Genomic DNA, 17,826 nt, shown 5'->3' with positions numbered 1-17,826 from the left:
CTCTTGGCTGTGAGTTTCTCAGTCTCCTTGTTTTTGATGATGTTCACAGTTTTCAGGAGTACTCATCAGGCATATTGTAGGGTGCTTCTTTATTGGATTTTTTTTGATGTTTCTTCATGATTAGGCTGGAGTTAATAAGATTTAGGGAGGAAGATCACAGAGGTAAAGTGTCATCTTTTTCACATTATGTCAAAGGTACATAGTGTCAACATGATTTAAGATTATTGATGTTTACCTTGATAACCTGGCTGAAATAGTGTTTTTTTTTCAGGTTTCTCCACTGCTCTTTTCTCTGCCTTTTTATACTCTACTTTTTGCAAGAAAGTCACTGCACACAGCCTATATTTAAGGAATGAAGAGTTATGCTCCTTCTCCTTTAAGGTAGAATAACTACATAGATTTATTTGGAATTTTTCTGTAAGGGAATTTTGTTTCTTCCTCTCATTTATATTAATTTATTTAATCATTTATGTCAGTATGGACTTATAATATTTATTTCACATTTGGGCAATAATAAAATACTACTTTATTTTTTTGCCCAAATTTTTCTAGCACTGTCCATTGGGAAAGCTTTCAGTTGGCTCCTGTACCTACTTGACATACCCCCATCAATGTAGTTTGCTTTTTTTCCCTGAGTACTTCCTTACTTTCTGTTACCACAAGACCTCACCTTGTGTATTTCCTGCTATCGTCTTAGAATCAGCCATTTCTCCAAGAATCTGTAGTTCCTTTTATTGAAAATGACATTAGAAACCAAGATTTGGGCCTTCAGTGTGATCACTGGTACTGGGCTGACAGACTATAGAAATATATGTTTGCATGCTAACCAATGTGTGTCTATATCTGTATCTGTGCTAAGTAAAACCTGAGTTCTTATTGATGTGGACAGCTCTCATATATTAATATTACCACATTGATCATCTTACCCTTCTCCCCTTACTTACCTGGGAATCCCCACTCCAACAATGAGAAACCCAGATCCCACCAGCTACTATCCACGTACCTAATCGTTCAATTCTGGTTTCACTTAGAGCGGTATCAGAACTGTTAACCTGTACATCATAGTGCACAGCACCTTTTCTCCCACCCGTTTTGGTGAGGTGGTTTTATACATTTGTAATACAGTTAGATTCTTTTGTCACATTCTGTATTCCATCTTGGTTTATTCTACCTGAAAGAGGGATGTTGAAGTCTCCAAGTAAAATAATGGATTTGCTTATATCTTTTAGCAGCTCTATCAGTTTTTGCCTCATGTATTTTGATGCTCAGTTGTTGGTGCATGCACATTAAGGATTACTGTGTCTTTTTGGAGAATTTTCCTTTTTTTGAAGTCTGTTTTCTTTGAAATTAATATTTCTATTCCAGCTTTATTTAGATTAGGGTTAGTGTGATATAACTTTCTCCATCTTTTTTTGTTTCACCTGTCTCTGACTTTATATTTAAAGGGAATTTCTTGTGGACAACACATAGTTTGGTCTTGTGTATGTATATTTTTTTTTAATCTACTCTGACAGTACCTGGTTTTAAATTGGACCATTCACATTTAAATTAATTTTTGATATACTTGGGTTAATATCTACCGTATTTGTTTTTTTTTTTTTTTTTTGAGACAGAGTCTCACTCTGTTGCCCAGGCTAGAGTGAGTGCCGTGGCATCAGCCTAGCTCACAGCAACCTCAGACTCCTGGGCTTAAGCGATCCTACTGCCTCAGCCTCCCGAGTAGCTGGGACTACAGGCATGAGCCACCATGCCCGGCTAATTTTTTTTTTTTTGTATATATATTTTTAGTTGGCCAGATAATTTCTTTCTAGTTTTAGTAGAGACGGGGTCTCACTCTTGCTCAGGCTGGTCTCGAACTCCTGACCTCAAGCGATCCACCCGCCTCGGCCTCCCAGAGCTAGGATTACAGGCGTGAGCCACCGCGCCCGGCCTATCTACCATATTTGTAACTTTTCTGTTTCACTTTTTCTTTGTTATTTATTTATTTATTTATTTATTTAAACTTCCCTTCTTTTTCTGCCATCTCTGGTTTTAATTGAACCTTTTATATGATTCTATTTTCTTTCCTTTCTTAGTTTATCAATTATATTTCTTTTAAAATTTTTCAGTGGTTTCTGTAGAGTTAGCAACATGCATTTAAAACTAATCTAAGTCTATTTTCAAATAACACTATACCACTATTTACATATTACAGGTGATTCTAGAAGTCCTTTTAAAAGATTCTTTTAAAAAGTTTTCATTTTCCTTTTTGGTTGGTTCTTTCAACTTAAAAATTTGTGTTGTATGTTCTCAGTTGGGAAAAATGTGTCCTATTTATTTTGGTTATTATTTCCTTCTTTCTATTTTTCTCTGTTTTTTCTTTTTGGAATTTCTTTCAGATGAAAATCGAATATCCAAGACTTATCCTCTAAGTTGTTTACCTATGTGTGTGTGTGTGTGTTTACTGGTCTTGGTCATCCCTGAGAGAAAGAGCCAACTACAAGAACTGCACACACGGTCACAGGCCATGTGGCCTGGCAAGGTTTACGTTAGGGTGTGGAGATAGGGAGAAGACAAGAAGACTGCATGCCCTCTGGTCACTTCTCTTACTCCTGCAATAAAAATAAAATTTCGCCATTAGCGAAACTAGGAGGACCTTTCTATGGTGATAACTCTAACTGGGAGTTTTATTTAGACTACTTGATTTTTAAAGAGGCTGTTTCTCTGGCATCAACATGGCGACAAGATACCATTGCATGTGTGGGAGTTGGGAAGAAGAGTGTGGGTGGCTGACACATACAGAGCTTCTTCTGACAGTTCATGAGTGACTTTCCCCTGTTTCTATCTCTTCTCTTAATTTACATTTCCATACCTTCTAACCAGGGATGCTAAATTCATATCTTAGAAATTTGTTGTGAAGATTAAGTGGCACAATACATGGAAAATGCACTCCGTGTTGCCTGGCACTCACTAAGTGCTAGCACTGGAGATGTTGAGTGGACAGATATGTCCCATGCAGGGAAGGGAAATCAGGTGCCATCTCTTAAAGAGAGGAGTATCAAATAATTTATAAACATTTTAAAACTACTACATTTTTTCTAATAGCTTTTTGGGGGGTAATTTCTTAGGATTTTCTATGTACATGATCGTATTGTCTGCAAATAAGAAGAGATTCCACCCTCTCATTTCTTCCAATCTGTACGTCTTATGTTTCCTTGCCTTGCCTTATTATACAATCTAGGACCTCCAGGAAAATTCTTCAAAAACATGTTGAAATTAATTTACTGTGACACACTAAACTTTCACTATTTGCAATTTTTTAGAGAAAAATGAAATGCCACCTGTTGTGACTATACTAAGTTTTATCATTTTTACTTTTGTCTCCCAGGAATAATTGTTAAATACTTCTGTTGTTTTATGATCAAAATAATTGATAAAAATGTCCCTATACCAACTGCTTAAGGGAATTTTTCACTTTAATTGTTCATTTCTTTCTTCCTCAAACTCCTAGGTGAAGCAATCCTCTTACCTTATCCTCCTGAGTAGCAGAGATTATAGACATGCCACCACACCATGTTAATTCATTCTTTCCTTCATGAGTATATTCTTTCTCTAATTCATTCATTTAACAATTTACTCAACAAAATATTTTTTGGTAATCTACTCTGTCTGTGTCAGGGACAGTACTGGTGCTGGGTATACAGCACAACCAATACCAAGAATATACTTGTTCTCACAAAATTCAAAATATATCGCAAGAAGCAGATACTAAGCAAATAATTTTTAATAAAAATTATAATCATTGGTGTGGAAAACTTGAGGGCTGTGAGAGCATATCAAGGGTGGCTTATAAATGGCTTTAGCAGAGGAAGTCTAAAATGTATCTTTAACTCTGTGCTTTCTGGTCAATCAAAGATACTTTGAGAAATAAGCCATTGCTAGAGAAGACTGATCTTTACCTGAGATTATAAGAGTCTGTAATTAATATTACTCAATGTTTTAAATTCTTTTTGATAATAACGTTTGACACATAGTATCCTAGTTAATATATAATTTTCTCCATACATTCCCCATTTACCTTTCCTTCCAATTTAAAGCATTTTTCACTAAACACAAAATAAAGTGAATTTTATTGACTTCCAAGTGACCAATACATGGTAGGAGATTTATCTTTTGCAGTTCTGTTAGTTGAGGAATTTTAATTTCATAATTGATAGGTGTGGTTTATTTCTAAAACAGACTACCAAATTTGTCAGAGGGGAGAGTTTTATGCCTTGTTAATAAACTGGTGAACTGAGGCATCTAGAAGTTAAGGTTATTTAAAGAGTCTGTTCATGTATAGATGTAGATTTGATTAATTCTGTCTCCATCATGTTATGCTGGATAACAGGAGACACTTCTGTTTCTGAACAAATTGTTCTGAGTTTACCTAAAATTAGAAATCTTAATTAGTATTAGTATAATGGAGTTTATGGGGTGCTTGATTCTCTGAAGTTAATGTTCTGTCATTTAGAACAAGAAAATTTAAAGTATTTTGGCATGATGGGGAAATGAAAATTTTTATTTTGATTCGGAATCATCTTTCTTAGTTCTAAAGAAATCTGATGAAGTTAAAACATTATTGAATTGAAGTGGAATTAAATAAGTGGCATTTGATTTATTTTTATAGTACCTACTGGTCTGCCATGAATAATGAGAACATTTACAACTAACAGTAGATTTAATGCTCATGTCACATTGGAATTGCACAGAAGTGGTAACACTGAATAATTGCTTTTTTGTAAACTTGTGCCTGGATAATACAGCATATGTTGAAAAAGTACATGACTGGCCACACAATTTTGTGTAAGAATAGTTCATTAAGAAAATAAAAAGCACTTTCATATGGGTCTGAGTTAAAGAAAATGACCCAAGAAAAGCTCTGATGAGCCATGAAAGATAATGTTGGCTCCCAAAGACTGCCTTTCTCCCCCACCCATTCACACGGTCTGAGAGGCATTCAAGTATGTTCTAAGGTGCTCATACTCTTTAAAAATTATGCCTATCCAAGGATTTTCACACTTGGATTAGAAAGAGTTCAATATATTGCTTATGCTAAGTTATGTGTGCCACCTATATGAAAAATTGCCTAAGGCAATAAATATAAAATACATTTATCTATCTACTCTAAGTTTCAGATTTAGCATCAATGTGCACCTTCCACTGGATAAAGTTTTTAGAAGAAATCCACAAAAAGACTTTCAAAAGATGTACTATAACACCAAAGGCTTCTTAATTAGAGTTCTTTAGCAGAAAAACAAGGATATTAGTTCCTCATCCATCATTATTGACAAAGATAAGTAGTAAAGGACATATATACTTTCCATAGACAATGAAAGTTAAAGGTAAAAAAAGTGGGTGCTGGGAGGAGAGGGACAGCACCAGCAGTACTGAGTGCCTCCTGCATTCTAGGCTCTTAGGGAAGAACCGTAGCTAATAATGGTTAAGCAATCATTATACTAAATGATTTATGTGAATTATTTCATTTCATTACCTATGACATAGCTATGAAAGAAGTGTTGTTTACATGTGGAAAAAATGATACATTGCAAGGTTAAATAACTTTACTGGAGTTAAAATGCAGACATCTGACTCCAGTGCTCTTAACCACTATGTCAGTTTACGTGTGATAGCATATTTAATCCTCATAATATACTTATTAGGTAGCTATTATTTCCATTTTTAAGATTTGCAAACAGACTAGAGTTTAGATAATTTCAATGATCATATGGCTCACAAGTGTGTTATTTTATTTTGAACCTATATCAGTAAATTTAGGGTAGGTTGTTTTATACCGAGGGAAAATACATGTGTTCAGAAGGGAAGTTTGAAAGCATGTATTAGAAGGAATCTACACAGAAGAGGTGTTTTGGGGTATAAATATTTCTATTCTAAGACAGTGGCAAGTAGAAAAGAATGTGTGAAGAGTTCACATCTCTTCTCCATCTTCCTAAGAGCTTTCTTTCAAGGATAAAGCAGTTCCAATGGGATCACTCTGCTTTCTTGAGCACAATTTTGACTATGATTACTAGTATGTGGGATTACTGTTTGTTAAAGAAGGTTCTTGTGTCCATGCATAATTGTCTCTCTGCTATGCATTTAGATGAATGATTGGGCTCGGGGCCTGCTCACAATTGAATATACTGGTTTTATATCTAGTTCCTATTCTTTTCAGCAATTGGCAGGTAGTAAGAGGCCAAGTGTTGGATTCAGACTTGAAGGAAGTTAGGGTACCTCAGTTTAAACTTGAACTGAAGCTACATGCTCCACTCAGGGTTTTACTAGAGCTCTATATAATCAGACACTGACTTATATATTATTAAAATGTTATTTCCCCCCCTATTTTGCTACTATTGTTGCATTACCTCCAGACAGAATGAGGGTCAGGGTGGGTTAGGAATACAGACAGTGGAGGATTTTACTATTCCTGTATCCCTGCTGAAATACTAATCCATAGCAAAAAACCCAACATTAACTCTAGTAAAATGAATTCTTGTGGCATTCATCTTGGAAAAGAAGGGCCCAACTGATGAAATAGGTCTTATTATTTTTATTTTTAGAAACAAAATATTTTTAGAAAATCTCAATTACTTTTTCAGAAATTTTGAATGAATTTCTATTTTAATTCTTAAAGAAAGAATTGCAAGTTATATGTTGATGTAAATATTGATCTAGTTACTGTTGTCATAACATTGATTATTTGTGTTTTAAGAAATTCCAACAAACAGATACTTAAAGGAATTTTCAGATAACATCAGAATATTCCTACTTGTGTGAATTCTGAGGACAGAAGAAGAATTACCAAATGTAAATGCAAGAGGCATATTTTGGGGCCCTGTAGGAGAAAAATGAAGCAAACAATGGATAGAGTTGCATGAAAAGGTAGTTTGTAGGTTGGGTTCCCAGGAACCAGTCTCTGGGACAGAGTTTAGTGTTCAGGGAATTATTTGAAAAGTGCCCATAGAGTACCTGTGGAAAGCAGGGGAATTAAACAGAATTTTGCAGATGTCTAGTGCAGTGGATGCCAAGTGGCCCTTCAGAATTGGCTTCAGCTGGGCTAATCATTGGCTAGGGACATTCTGAAAGGGCATGGCGCTGGGCTTGGCAGGTCCATGCAGCTGAGGAAATTTCCAGAGAAGGCTGTTTACAATGAGCACTCCAGTAGCCAGCAACAAGTCCTCCTTGAAGGATGTCCAGTGGCATATCGCAATGTTCACCACAAAATTTAGTGAGTTCTCCATGACTGGGTATGTTCAAATAGAGCCTTGATGATCATTCACTAGAAAAGCTGAAGAATATTTTTATGTATTGGGGACAGTCATTAGTGTCCTTTAAGACTCCTTCCAGCTCTATTTTTCTATGAGCCAATAAAAATTGAAATGACTTGACTTAGTGGTATTAATGTAGCCTCATTAACTTCTCAATGAAGATCAAACTCAATGAGACTGATTAAAATTTGGCACGTTTAAAATAGGAAAGGAGAAAAAAATCCCATTGAACTTATTTTATTTTAGTACTTCTTTAACACCAGGCAATAGGATAAATCAAAGGGGACCATACAATAATAAAGTTTCTGAACATTAAGAAGATTATGGCCAGGTGCGGTGGCTCACACCTGTAATCCTAGCACTCTGGGAGGCCGAGTTGGGTGGATTGCTCGAGGTCAGGAGTTCGAGACCAGCCTCAGAAAGAGCCAGATCCCGTCTCTACTAAAAAAAAAAATAGAAAGAAATTATCTGACCAACTAAAATATATATATAGAAAAAAAATTGGCTGGGCATGGTGGCGCATGCCTGTAGTCCCAGCTACTCGGGAGGCTGAGGCAGTAGGATCGCTTAAGCCCAGGAGTTTGAGGTTGCTGTGAGCTAGGCTGATGCCACGGCACTCACTCCAGCCCGGGCAACAGAGCGAGACTCTGTCTCAAAAAAAAAAAAAAAAAAGATTATGGAGAAAATAAAGAAGGGACTGACTTCTTGATTTTTTTGGCAGAATCTCTCAGAATATACTTCATTTAACTTTTCACCATGCAGTGTAATATATCCTATATGCAATAGTTAATAAAAAATTACAAAGTGAATGTGCAAATTTACTTTCTTTTTTTTTTTTTTTTCATATAACTATATTTATTGTGCACTTAATATGCCAGGTACTTTTCTGGGTACTGAGGATACAGTGGTGAATAAAACAAATTCCCTGCCTTCAGGATTCCCACCTCCAGATACTAAGACATATTAAAATTTAGAGTAATTAAAACAGTGTACTTTGGTACAAGAATAGATGTAGTAATGATATAAATTAGGGAAAAAAAAAAACCCTTGGCTTATGTAACAAGTAAGTATATATTAAAAACAGTACTGCAGCATGGCTTCAGGACTAGTTTGAGTGATTTAGAAAGAGCCTATTTTAAGGCTCCCTAGCCCACACACATACATCACATTTGAGTATTATTTATACTGGGTACTTAAAATGGGGGAAACATAGATGTGGCACCAAATTTATGACAAGATGATCTGAAATTCATAATTTCAGGTGGATGTGGCTGGTGAAGGATGGGATTTTAACAAGCCACCAGTTTTGGTTGACTTTTACTAATGAGGAAAATTGTTAGGATTAAGCAGGGTCTGGAGGAATCACCTGGAAAGGCTCAGAATGTACGGCACTTCCCTTCCTTACCCCAACACCTGGCAAACTCTCTCATTCAGATGGCCTTTCAAATGAGTGAGAAACAGATATGGTTCTAGGACAATTGATTATTCAAGAAAAAGTATGCCAAAATAAATTCCAGATGGAATAAAGTTTAAAATGTAAGAAATAAAAACAAAGAACAAGGGAATATAGGTGATTCTTTATCTGATACAGAGGTTGGGAAACAGAACAAAAATCATTGATTAACTAACTTACAAGTTAGAAAAATGTGATTATACTAATGGAAAATGAACATGTTAATTCAGAAAAGAAATATAAATGGTCTCTTAACATTTGAAAAACAGTTTAGCTTCCCTGGTAGATCAAAGAAAATGCCAATTAAATTTAACCACTAAACACCATTTTCAATACATCAAATTGGCAAAAATTAAAAGCCTGGTGCCACTCCGAGGCTGGTGCACTATTATCATGCATGAGGTGACGTGGACTCTTATAGATGGTAAATGAAATGCTAAAAGTCTCTCTAGAAAACAATTTGAAAGTAAATAGCAACAGCTTTCAAAATATTCAAATACTTTGATCCAGTAATTCTGCTTCCAGCAATTCATTCTAAGGAAATCATCACATATACTCAGAGATGCCTATACAAACATGTTTGACCAGTTATTGTTATTACTTAGGCCTGCATTTGGCAGAGAGAAACCTGACAGAGGCTTAAATAAGCATAGTGTTTATTCCTCTCATGTCTCAAGAAGTTTAGAGGTCAGCAGTCCAAGGCTGGTACAGCAGCTCAAGGCATGCCAGCAAGGATCCAGGCTCCTTCAGTCTCTCCACTTAAACCACCCAAAGCAAATGGCTGCCTTCCTTATGCCTAAAAATGGCTCTGGTCCTCAGGTTTCAGGTCTGCACTTCAAACAGGATGAAGAGATAAGGGTAAATGTTCATGCTTGCCAAGTCTGTCCTTTTGCATCAAAAAACTCAGCAGCTTTATTAAGCAGAATTCCACTTGCTAACTCTTAACTCGCCAGAGCTGAGTCATGGCCACCCTTAGCAGGAGCTGGGGAGGTATTTTTAACTAGACACATTATCATCTCCCCCAGCCAAAGTAGGGTTCTCTTAATGAGGAAGATACAACAGGGGATCTGTTTAATTGTAAAATTCTCTGCAGCTAAGAATGTCAGGTTTTTGAAATTTACTGACCTGGACAAATGCTCACAATGTAATGTCAAGTGAGAAGCAGGACAGAGAACATATACAATTGTATTTATACAATTTTGTTTATACAAACAAGATGTATTTTGTTTAAAAATATGTAATTTACATACACACCCAAACACAGGAAATAACAAAATGGTAATAGTAGTTAACTTTACCAAGTTGGCATTTCAAGTCAGAGAGGTATTGATGGACAGATTTAGTTTATTTTATTAATTTTTTTCCTGTATTTTCTAAATAATGAACTCCTTATAATAGGAAAAAAATGTTATTTTAAAAAACACCCCATGTATTTTCCAAGGAGACTACGTCCAAAATGTTTACACTTACTCATTTTCATCTTCATTGTCAAAAGAGAGGAGGCTACTGTTTTTGATTTGCTTCTGTGAGTTCTTTCTAACTGAGTCCCGATTTATTTCATCTTCATTTGGCTTTTTCTTTTTTGAGCTTGCTGTTAAACCTGAATATTTTTCATCTGAGGGTCGCTTGACTGGTTTTCGATACATGATTCTTCCATCAGCTGAAGCTGGTTCTTCCTCTGCTTTGGCAGCCTTTATTTCTGCTTTAATTTTCATGACTTCTTCAGCTGATAGATCTCCTTTTTTAACAACCACCACTTGGGGCTGTTCATCTTTGTCACTGTAATCACCATCTTCATCTGGGAGCTGAGGCTGGATTCTCTTGGTCTCTACGGTGGGCCCTTCCCTGTAGCCGACCCGCTCTTGAAGCGGGTCAGAAACGCCGGCTCGGCCGGCCGCACGTACGACACCTGGTTCCGTTTGCTCATAGCAGCTCTGGGGAAAGACGGGCTCCGGGGCCGCCACTGACAGTACCGAGGCGATAGCCGCAAATTTACTTTCTTAAGTATCTCAGTTAATACCATTTTCAAAATGAAGTTGGGGACATATTTGCAAATTGAGAGGACGCTGATGCCCAATTGCTGAGAGACCATCCCTGTACTTTGTGAGAATACAAACGGAGAGTAAACAGGTTGCCAGGGTACATAAAGGTAAGATAAGAAAGTCTCACATATTTATTTCTTTTAAACCTCTTAACATAGTTAGAAAAATACATATGGTACAAATGCTTAACAGAGATATTGGCAAAACACAAAGGTAAGTATCTTATTTTTTGTTGATGAGAACAGGTTTCTTAGGAATTGTGATGAAGACACTGCCAAGCCCTTTGCTTGAAGCTTTGCAGTTTGATGTAAGACTCAGAGAGCTCCATACTCTGAGGAATATATTTACTTTTAACTAAATCAGTAATCCATGAATAACCTCCATCATTCTCAGTCGGGGCCACGGGAAAGTCTGTCTTCACTTCCCCCTTTCTCACCATAGACGGGGTCACCTGTAGGGGTCTGGGTTAAAGAAGCAGGCTTATTAAGTGCACAACAGGATGTTGGCTGATTGGAAGTGATTCAACAGTGGAAGGGTTGGCGTTTTCTGAACGCTTCATGCCCGACAGGCTTTCATTGTAGCTTCTTCCAGGTATAGACTGTCGCAGCACATGAGGGGTTCCAAGCTTGCAAAACTGCCTCATAGAGTTCAGTAAATGTATTTTGGTGTGTCCTAAATTCTGTTTGTTAATTAAAGACATCAAAATTACGTTTGAGTTGTTTTGGTCCAAAATACACGAAATAAGAGCTGTTTATTCATTTTTACCTCCTCTCCCTTTAACTCACTGGCTCCAAGTTGTACAAGGAATTCCTTTTCTAGCACACTTCCTATCTTAGTAGGCTTTGAAAACTTTTGTTCACTTATTTTCAAAATAATTAGAGCATAATTATGTATTCATTGAAAAAAACTTGGAAAATACAGGAAGGCTTTATAATTCTACTAATCAGAGTTATCCACTCAACATGTTTCAGTCTCTCTTTTGTTTTTCTTAAAACACAAATAACTTTATGCTTTAATATTATTTTAAGGACTGCTTTTGTCCCACCTGTTAGATATATATATTTATCATTTTCAAAATCATTAAACTTTGTTGACTGGATAATAAATTTCTATCACTGAATGTAGCATAATTTATTTAATCAATCCCCTATATTTGGATGTTGAAGTTGCTTAAAGTTTTTCCAGTATTGTAAATGATACTGAAACATGTGTTCTTATTCTTATAATTTTGTACACTTTACTGATCATTTCCTAGGATGAAAGGGAATGCAAAATATTTAAATAAAAGTTTTTAATAAACCTTGTTAAAATCCCCCTCAAGTTTAGATGCGTTTTTACTTATTTATGTTAAATGACTGTTTCTCTGAATTCTTGCTTCTGAATGACTTCTCTCATGATTGTTAACGTTTGCTAATTTGATAATCAAAATATTATATCTTGTTTTATAATTCATAGTTCTTTAAAAAATAAGAGAGAAGTATTTTCCTAACTGCTCATAATTTTCAAGGTTAGAAATAGTTCTTTTCAGTATAATCCAGAAGAAGCCTTGGATGGATGACTGGCAGGACTTAGATATTAGCCTGGGAAATATTTCCCCAGGCTTTTTTTGTCAGAAATGGGAAGACAGACATAACTTATGTCTGATTCCTTTAAACTTCAGTAACAAGAAAACAAATCTGGTGAATTAAGTAACTTGGAGAACTCCAACCTGTGGAGGAGGTCCTGATCATGCCTACGTTTTCTCTCCATTGATCACACAACTGACTGTGTTGCAACGTTTGCCTTGCATTGATGGCTATATGTTGTTCTTGTCTTATGTGTGCTTTTTTGTTTTTACAACTGGCTTATTAACTCCTAGATCAAGTGTTTTGAAAGTTGAGTCCCTAGACTACCTGGATAAGAACCACCTGAGGTACTTGGATGTTCAACAAGCTACTCAGGTAATCCTTTTGTAATGTATAATGTATCAGAGATGTTGAGTATGCACTTGCAATTCCAAGGGGAATAAAGATCAGTAATGTATGAGTTTCTGATACTTCTGCCAGGACCCAAGTGCAAGACTTTCAAGAAGAAAGAGAACAGTCAGTGTTAGAATCTTATTTTTCCCAAGTATATTATTTTTCTGTTCATTTTCATGTGTTTTATTCTAGAAAAATCCATGAGTTACATTTTCCAAAGGTGAGAATTATTTGAAGTTAAAGATAAAATATGGACTTTTATTTTTTAATTTTTTACTTCACTGAGCTTATCTTATACAAACAGTAGGTAAAATTCTGAGTGGCTCAGTAGTATATTAAGTATATTAATTTTAGTTACTGAAAGTAAGAGAAAGAGAGAAGACCTGGGGAGCTGGGTCTTCTGACTTGAGATCATAACTTTTTGCTTGGTTTGACTCATTGCTTTAAATTAGTGAAGTCCCATAAAATCGGCTTGATTTCCTTTTCTACAAAATAGATATAACATCTATTGTCACCTGAGTAAGTGTAACAAATGGATTTTATTATGTAATAATGTACGTTGAGATCCTGAGAAGAAGGATTTAAAACCAATGAAGATATTATTTGGGTTTGATCTTTGAAAGCTACAGAGATGTTAGAAATTTAGTTATACACACTCTCTCTATATAGATATGATATTTTATTCTATAAAATTTCTGCTACAGTACAGAAATCTTCAGGTATTAATGAAAATTTTTGATTATAAATTACACCTTTTACTTTAAGTTCTCTGAATTTTCATTTATCTGGATCTGTTTTCCTTGAAATGTGAATTTTTTGAGCAAAGTTTAAAGAATCAAGGACAGTTTTAATACTAAAGCATGTTCTTTTATATTGTATTAAATAAGGAATAAGTAAGGTATTTTGAGTTCTTGATTATGAATGAAAGCTCCCCAAACTTTCTTTCTTTTGCCTTCTATCTGTTTTTCATTTAACTCTTGTTTTCTGTAACTGAAATTATATTTTATCTCAAAACTCCCAGTCTAGTTCTTGATTCTACTTTTATCAGCTACAGCCTCTTTCTGTGTTCTGTGCTGTGACAATAATTTCTCCTCCTTGCTCTAATCAAACCTCATCATATTTTTGGCCCTCCTGTTATTTTCAGCTTCTGCTGTCATCCAAGAGCATTTCCGCTGCCTTATATTATATTCAGAGCATATGTTTCTCTGATTTTTGAGAGACCTTCTGCAGAGGGACAGTTACAGACATTGGATAATCTGTGGAATTTTTCTAGCTAATTGTTACTATGGATTAGTTGTCTAGTCAAACAACTGATTGATTGTGAGTTAGTCAATAAACTTAATTCTGGCCAGTTGGTTAGTATCATGATTAACTGAAAGCACTATGGTCCAAGCTATTGTGTGAGTAGGGAAGCATTTGTGTGATAAACCTTTGATCTCCTTTCTCCTGTAGTATTGTCTCTAATATTTTCTATCAAATTCAATTCAATTCAATTCAACAAATATTTGAACACTTGCCATCAGCATGTTCACTTGAGTGTGTGCATGTGCATGTTAAGTGGAGTATTATGCCTATCCAAAAGGTGCTTACCTGTGAGGTTGGATAGACATCTAGGAGGGAGCAACAGAAATTGTATCTATTATCTACTATTCTAATATTTCTGTATTTCTCAAAGATGAAACTCAAACAATATCTCCATTAATTGAATTAAACTCAATATTACATGATAAAATTAACTTGAATGCTATCCACCATCACAGTGTTTATTTATTGAGTTGGTGAATTTCTTTCAATACTAAGAACAGTTAATCAAGTTACGTATTTATAGTCACTCTTTTACCTGATAATCTGTGCAATTTCCTTGAATAAAAGCATCACTCTAATGATAAAAGCTACCACTGATTGAACATTTTATGTGTCACAAACAGTGGTAAGCATTTTTTTCTTCAAAACTGATTAAGCACCAACTATGTGCCAATCACTGAAGATAAAGATTAAATAAGATACCCTGTCCCTGAGAAATTTACTTAATTTATTCTGATTGGGGAAACTTTACAGACAACAGCAAAAATTAAATAAGATAATTAAAGATTATGCTAATTACTATAAAAAGGTAATGAGATATTGAATAACATGGGATGGCCACTTTAAATAAGGTGGCATGGGAAGGCATGTATAAGGAGATGGCATATTTGAGAGATTCTCCTGGAATGAACAGGCGAAGTTCATGTGCAGGGCTGGGGGAAGGGATTGCAGTTCCAGATAAGAGCATATACCATGACTCTGCAATGGGGAAGGACTTGCTGGGTTTGAGGCATAGACAGGAGCATGGTGAATGAGTGAAAGGACAGACTTGTAGGACATGAAGTTGGTGGATTAGGAGGAGATGAATCATGCTGGACAGCACTAGCCATGTTAAAAAGTCTAGTTTTTTTCTTAAAGAGCAATAAAAGGAGCCCATGATAGAGTTTTAAGAAGTGGAAGGATGTGGTTTGATTAAATGTTTTAAAAGGATCAATCTGCGTGGATTGGAAGTAGAAAAGTATAAAGTCTGGGAGATCAATTTATACATCTGAAAAATGATAGTAGCCTTAATGAAGGTGGAAACAGAGAAGACTGAAAGAAGTGGAAAGGATCAAGATATGGTTAGAGGAACACAAATAGGACCTCATGATGGATAGACGTTTTAACATGGCTAGTGCTGTCCAGCATGATTCATCTCCTCCTAATCCACCAACTTCATGTCTTACAAGTCTGTCCTTTCACTCATTCACCATGCTCCTGTCTGTGCCTCAAACCCCGCAAGTCCTTCCCCATTGCAGAGTCATGGTATATACTCTTATCTGGAACTGCAACCCCTTCCCCCAGCCCTGCACATGAACTTCACCTGTTCATTCCAGAACAATCTCTGAAATATGCCATCTCCTTATACATGCCTTCCCATGCCACCTTATTTAAAGTGGCCATCCCATGTTATTTAATATCTCATTACCTTTTTTATAGTAATTAGCATAATCTTTAATTATCTTATTTAATTTTTGCTGTTGTCTGTAAAGTTTCCCCAATCAGAATAAATTAAGTAAGTTCTTCAGGGGCAGGGTATCTTATTTAAAAATAAAGCATCACATCAACGATGTTAATCCTTGCAATAAACTTATGAGGTAGGTTTTTATTATAATCTACATCTTACAGATAAGGAAACTGAGGCACTGAGAAGTGAAACTATGTCTAGGGTCATACACTAAGTAGTGGAATGAGAATTGAACCCAGGCACACCAACAACCATATGTACTGAACAACATGTGTCTCATGTCTTTCTAAGTGTAATAACTAATTTAAGCTTTCTGCTTCAACATAGGTCTCATTTGTCTTGAATTCAAGACCTATAATAGCTCAAAATTATATTTTCTTTTCCTAATAAGAACCAACTGTTAAATAAATTAGCTGGTCTCAGAGATTTATTTTAAAGTCTAATTTGCAGCATATTTTATGGAGTCCACACAGATTCAGCCTGATATGTATTTAATATATCTTATTGTAATATGCAGTGAAAAAATGATACAAATAACAATGACCTTAAAGTACAATAAGATACTGAAGTTCTTGCTAAATGGTTGATGACAGGCTATGTTTGGTTTAGGAGTATTTTATTCTTAACTTTTATTGTGTTCTAGGACTTTTAAAATTGGTAATCAATTGACATAGTTCTTTTAAACACAGTTTAATCCTCTTATCACAATCCCTCAAGTATCCTCACCTTCTTTGAGGCCAGGAATAAGTGAGAATTACTCAAATTTTATATTTTCAAGCAATCAATCAAAAAAATTTCAAAAGCATGACCCATGCCCTACACACTCAGACATTTATGAAAGTAAATAGGATAGAAGCTCTTCCTAGAAGAACAGAAGAAGCTTACATTCTAGTGTGTGTGTAGAGTGGAGGAAAGGTCCTCCCTACCCACCTCTCTCTCCCAGACTGCCTGCTTGCCTTTGTAAGAACATGGCTTCATCAGGACTTGGTTGACAAGAGAGCAATGAATTCCACTGAGATAGGGTAATGTCTAGAGAAAAAAACCTGCTAACAAGTCATTGGGTTTTGATTATATCTACATATTTCCCTCTATTCTTTGTAATTTATTCATTTTGTTTTATTTTATTTTTATTTTTTATTGGGGGACAGAGTCTCGCTCTGTTGCCCAGGCTGAAGTGCCATGGTGTCAGCCTAGCTCACAGCAACCTGAAACTCCTGGGCTGAAGCGATCCTCTTGCCTCAGCCTCCCAGGTAGCTGGGACTACAGATAAGCCACCACGCTTGGCTAGTTTTATCTATTTTTAGTTGCCCAGCTAATTTTTTCTTCTAGTTTTAGTAGAGATGAGGTTTTGCACTTGCTCAGGCTGGTCTTTAACTCCTGAGCTCAAGCAATCCTCCCACCACGGCTTCCCAGAGTGCTAGAATTACAGGCATGAGCCACCACACCTGGCCTATTCTTTGTAATTTAAGTATACATATATTAAAATCCAAGGCCAGAAGTGTATAGCACTATATGATCCAATTAGAAAACATATTTTGTTGGGTGAATACATTGAGAGTGGGGAGGGTTGGGAGGTTAATTCTCAAAGGAAGCCAGAAAGGTTTTATTTTTAAGAGTGAAAATAAAATTTAAGAATAGAACATTTGTATACTGTTGTCTCAACTGGTAGAGACTACATCAAACAGGCATCACTATTTCAAGGGAATTATGGACCAACAAATGTTACATTATAATGCCATCTTCTTCCCAGATATTGGGTGTGTCCCATTTTCCTATGTTCTGTTAAATTTTATATTTTTGGTAAACCTTAGGAAATCCTTCATTGACCAGTTTTAAATGATAAGCAAACTATTTCAGTGGGATAAAACCTACAGTATTTTTCCTGTAAAATAGGCTACATTTCTTGGGAAATGTATGTCACAATTTCAGATTTAAAAGGGCCTTTTAATTCAAGAAACCCTACAGCCTTTCCTTCATTCCATCTGGTTGTTTAAGACTATGACCTCTAATACTGAATATCTGAATATGCAATGTCGGAGAAATGTATTTACAAAGA

General features: G+C 35.7%; 1 protein-coding gene and 1 long non-coding RNA gene across 2 annotated transcripts in view; one reads left to right on the top strand and one right to left on the bottom strand.

Moving 5' to 3' along the window:
• LOC123632181 overlaps positions 1 to 17,826 on the top strand; it is a 191,686-nt gene that overhangs the window by 49,536 nt on the left and 124,324 nt on the right. The gene's annotated exons all lie outside the window — the stretch shown is intronic.
• On the bottom strand, positions 10,185 to 10,666 carry LOC123632180 (uncharacterized protein KIAA1143-like). Its single transcript, XM_045542269.1, is given in 2 exon segments — positions 10,185 to 10,603; positions 10,606 to 10,666. Coding segments are annotated over 2 exon segments (459 nt in total). The 3' UTR covers positions 10,185 to 10,205.

The sequence above is a fragment of the Lemur catta genome, chromosome 2 (genome assembly GCF_020740605.2).
Source record: "Lemur catta isolate mLemCat1 chromosome 2, mLemCat1.pri, whole genome shotgun sequence".
NCBI lineage: Eukaryota > Metazoa > Chordata > Mammalia > Primates > Lemuridae > Lemur > Lemur catta.
This window is presented reverse-complemented; position numbering and strand designations above follow the sequence as displayed.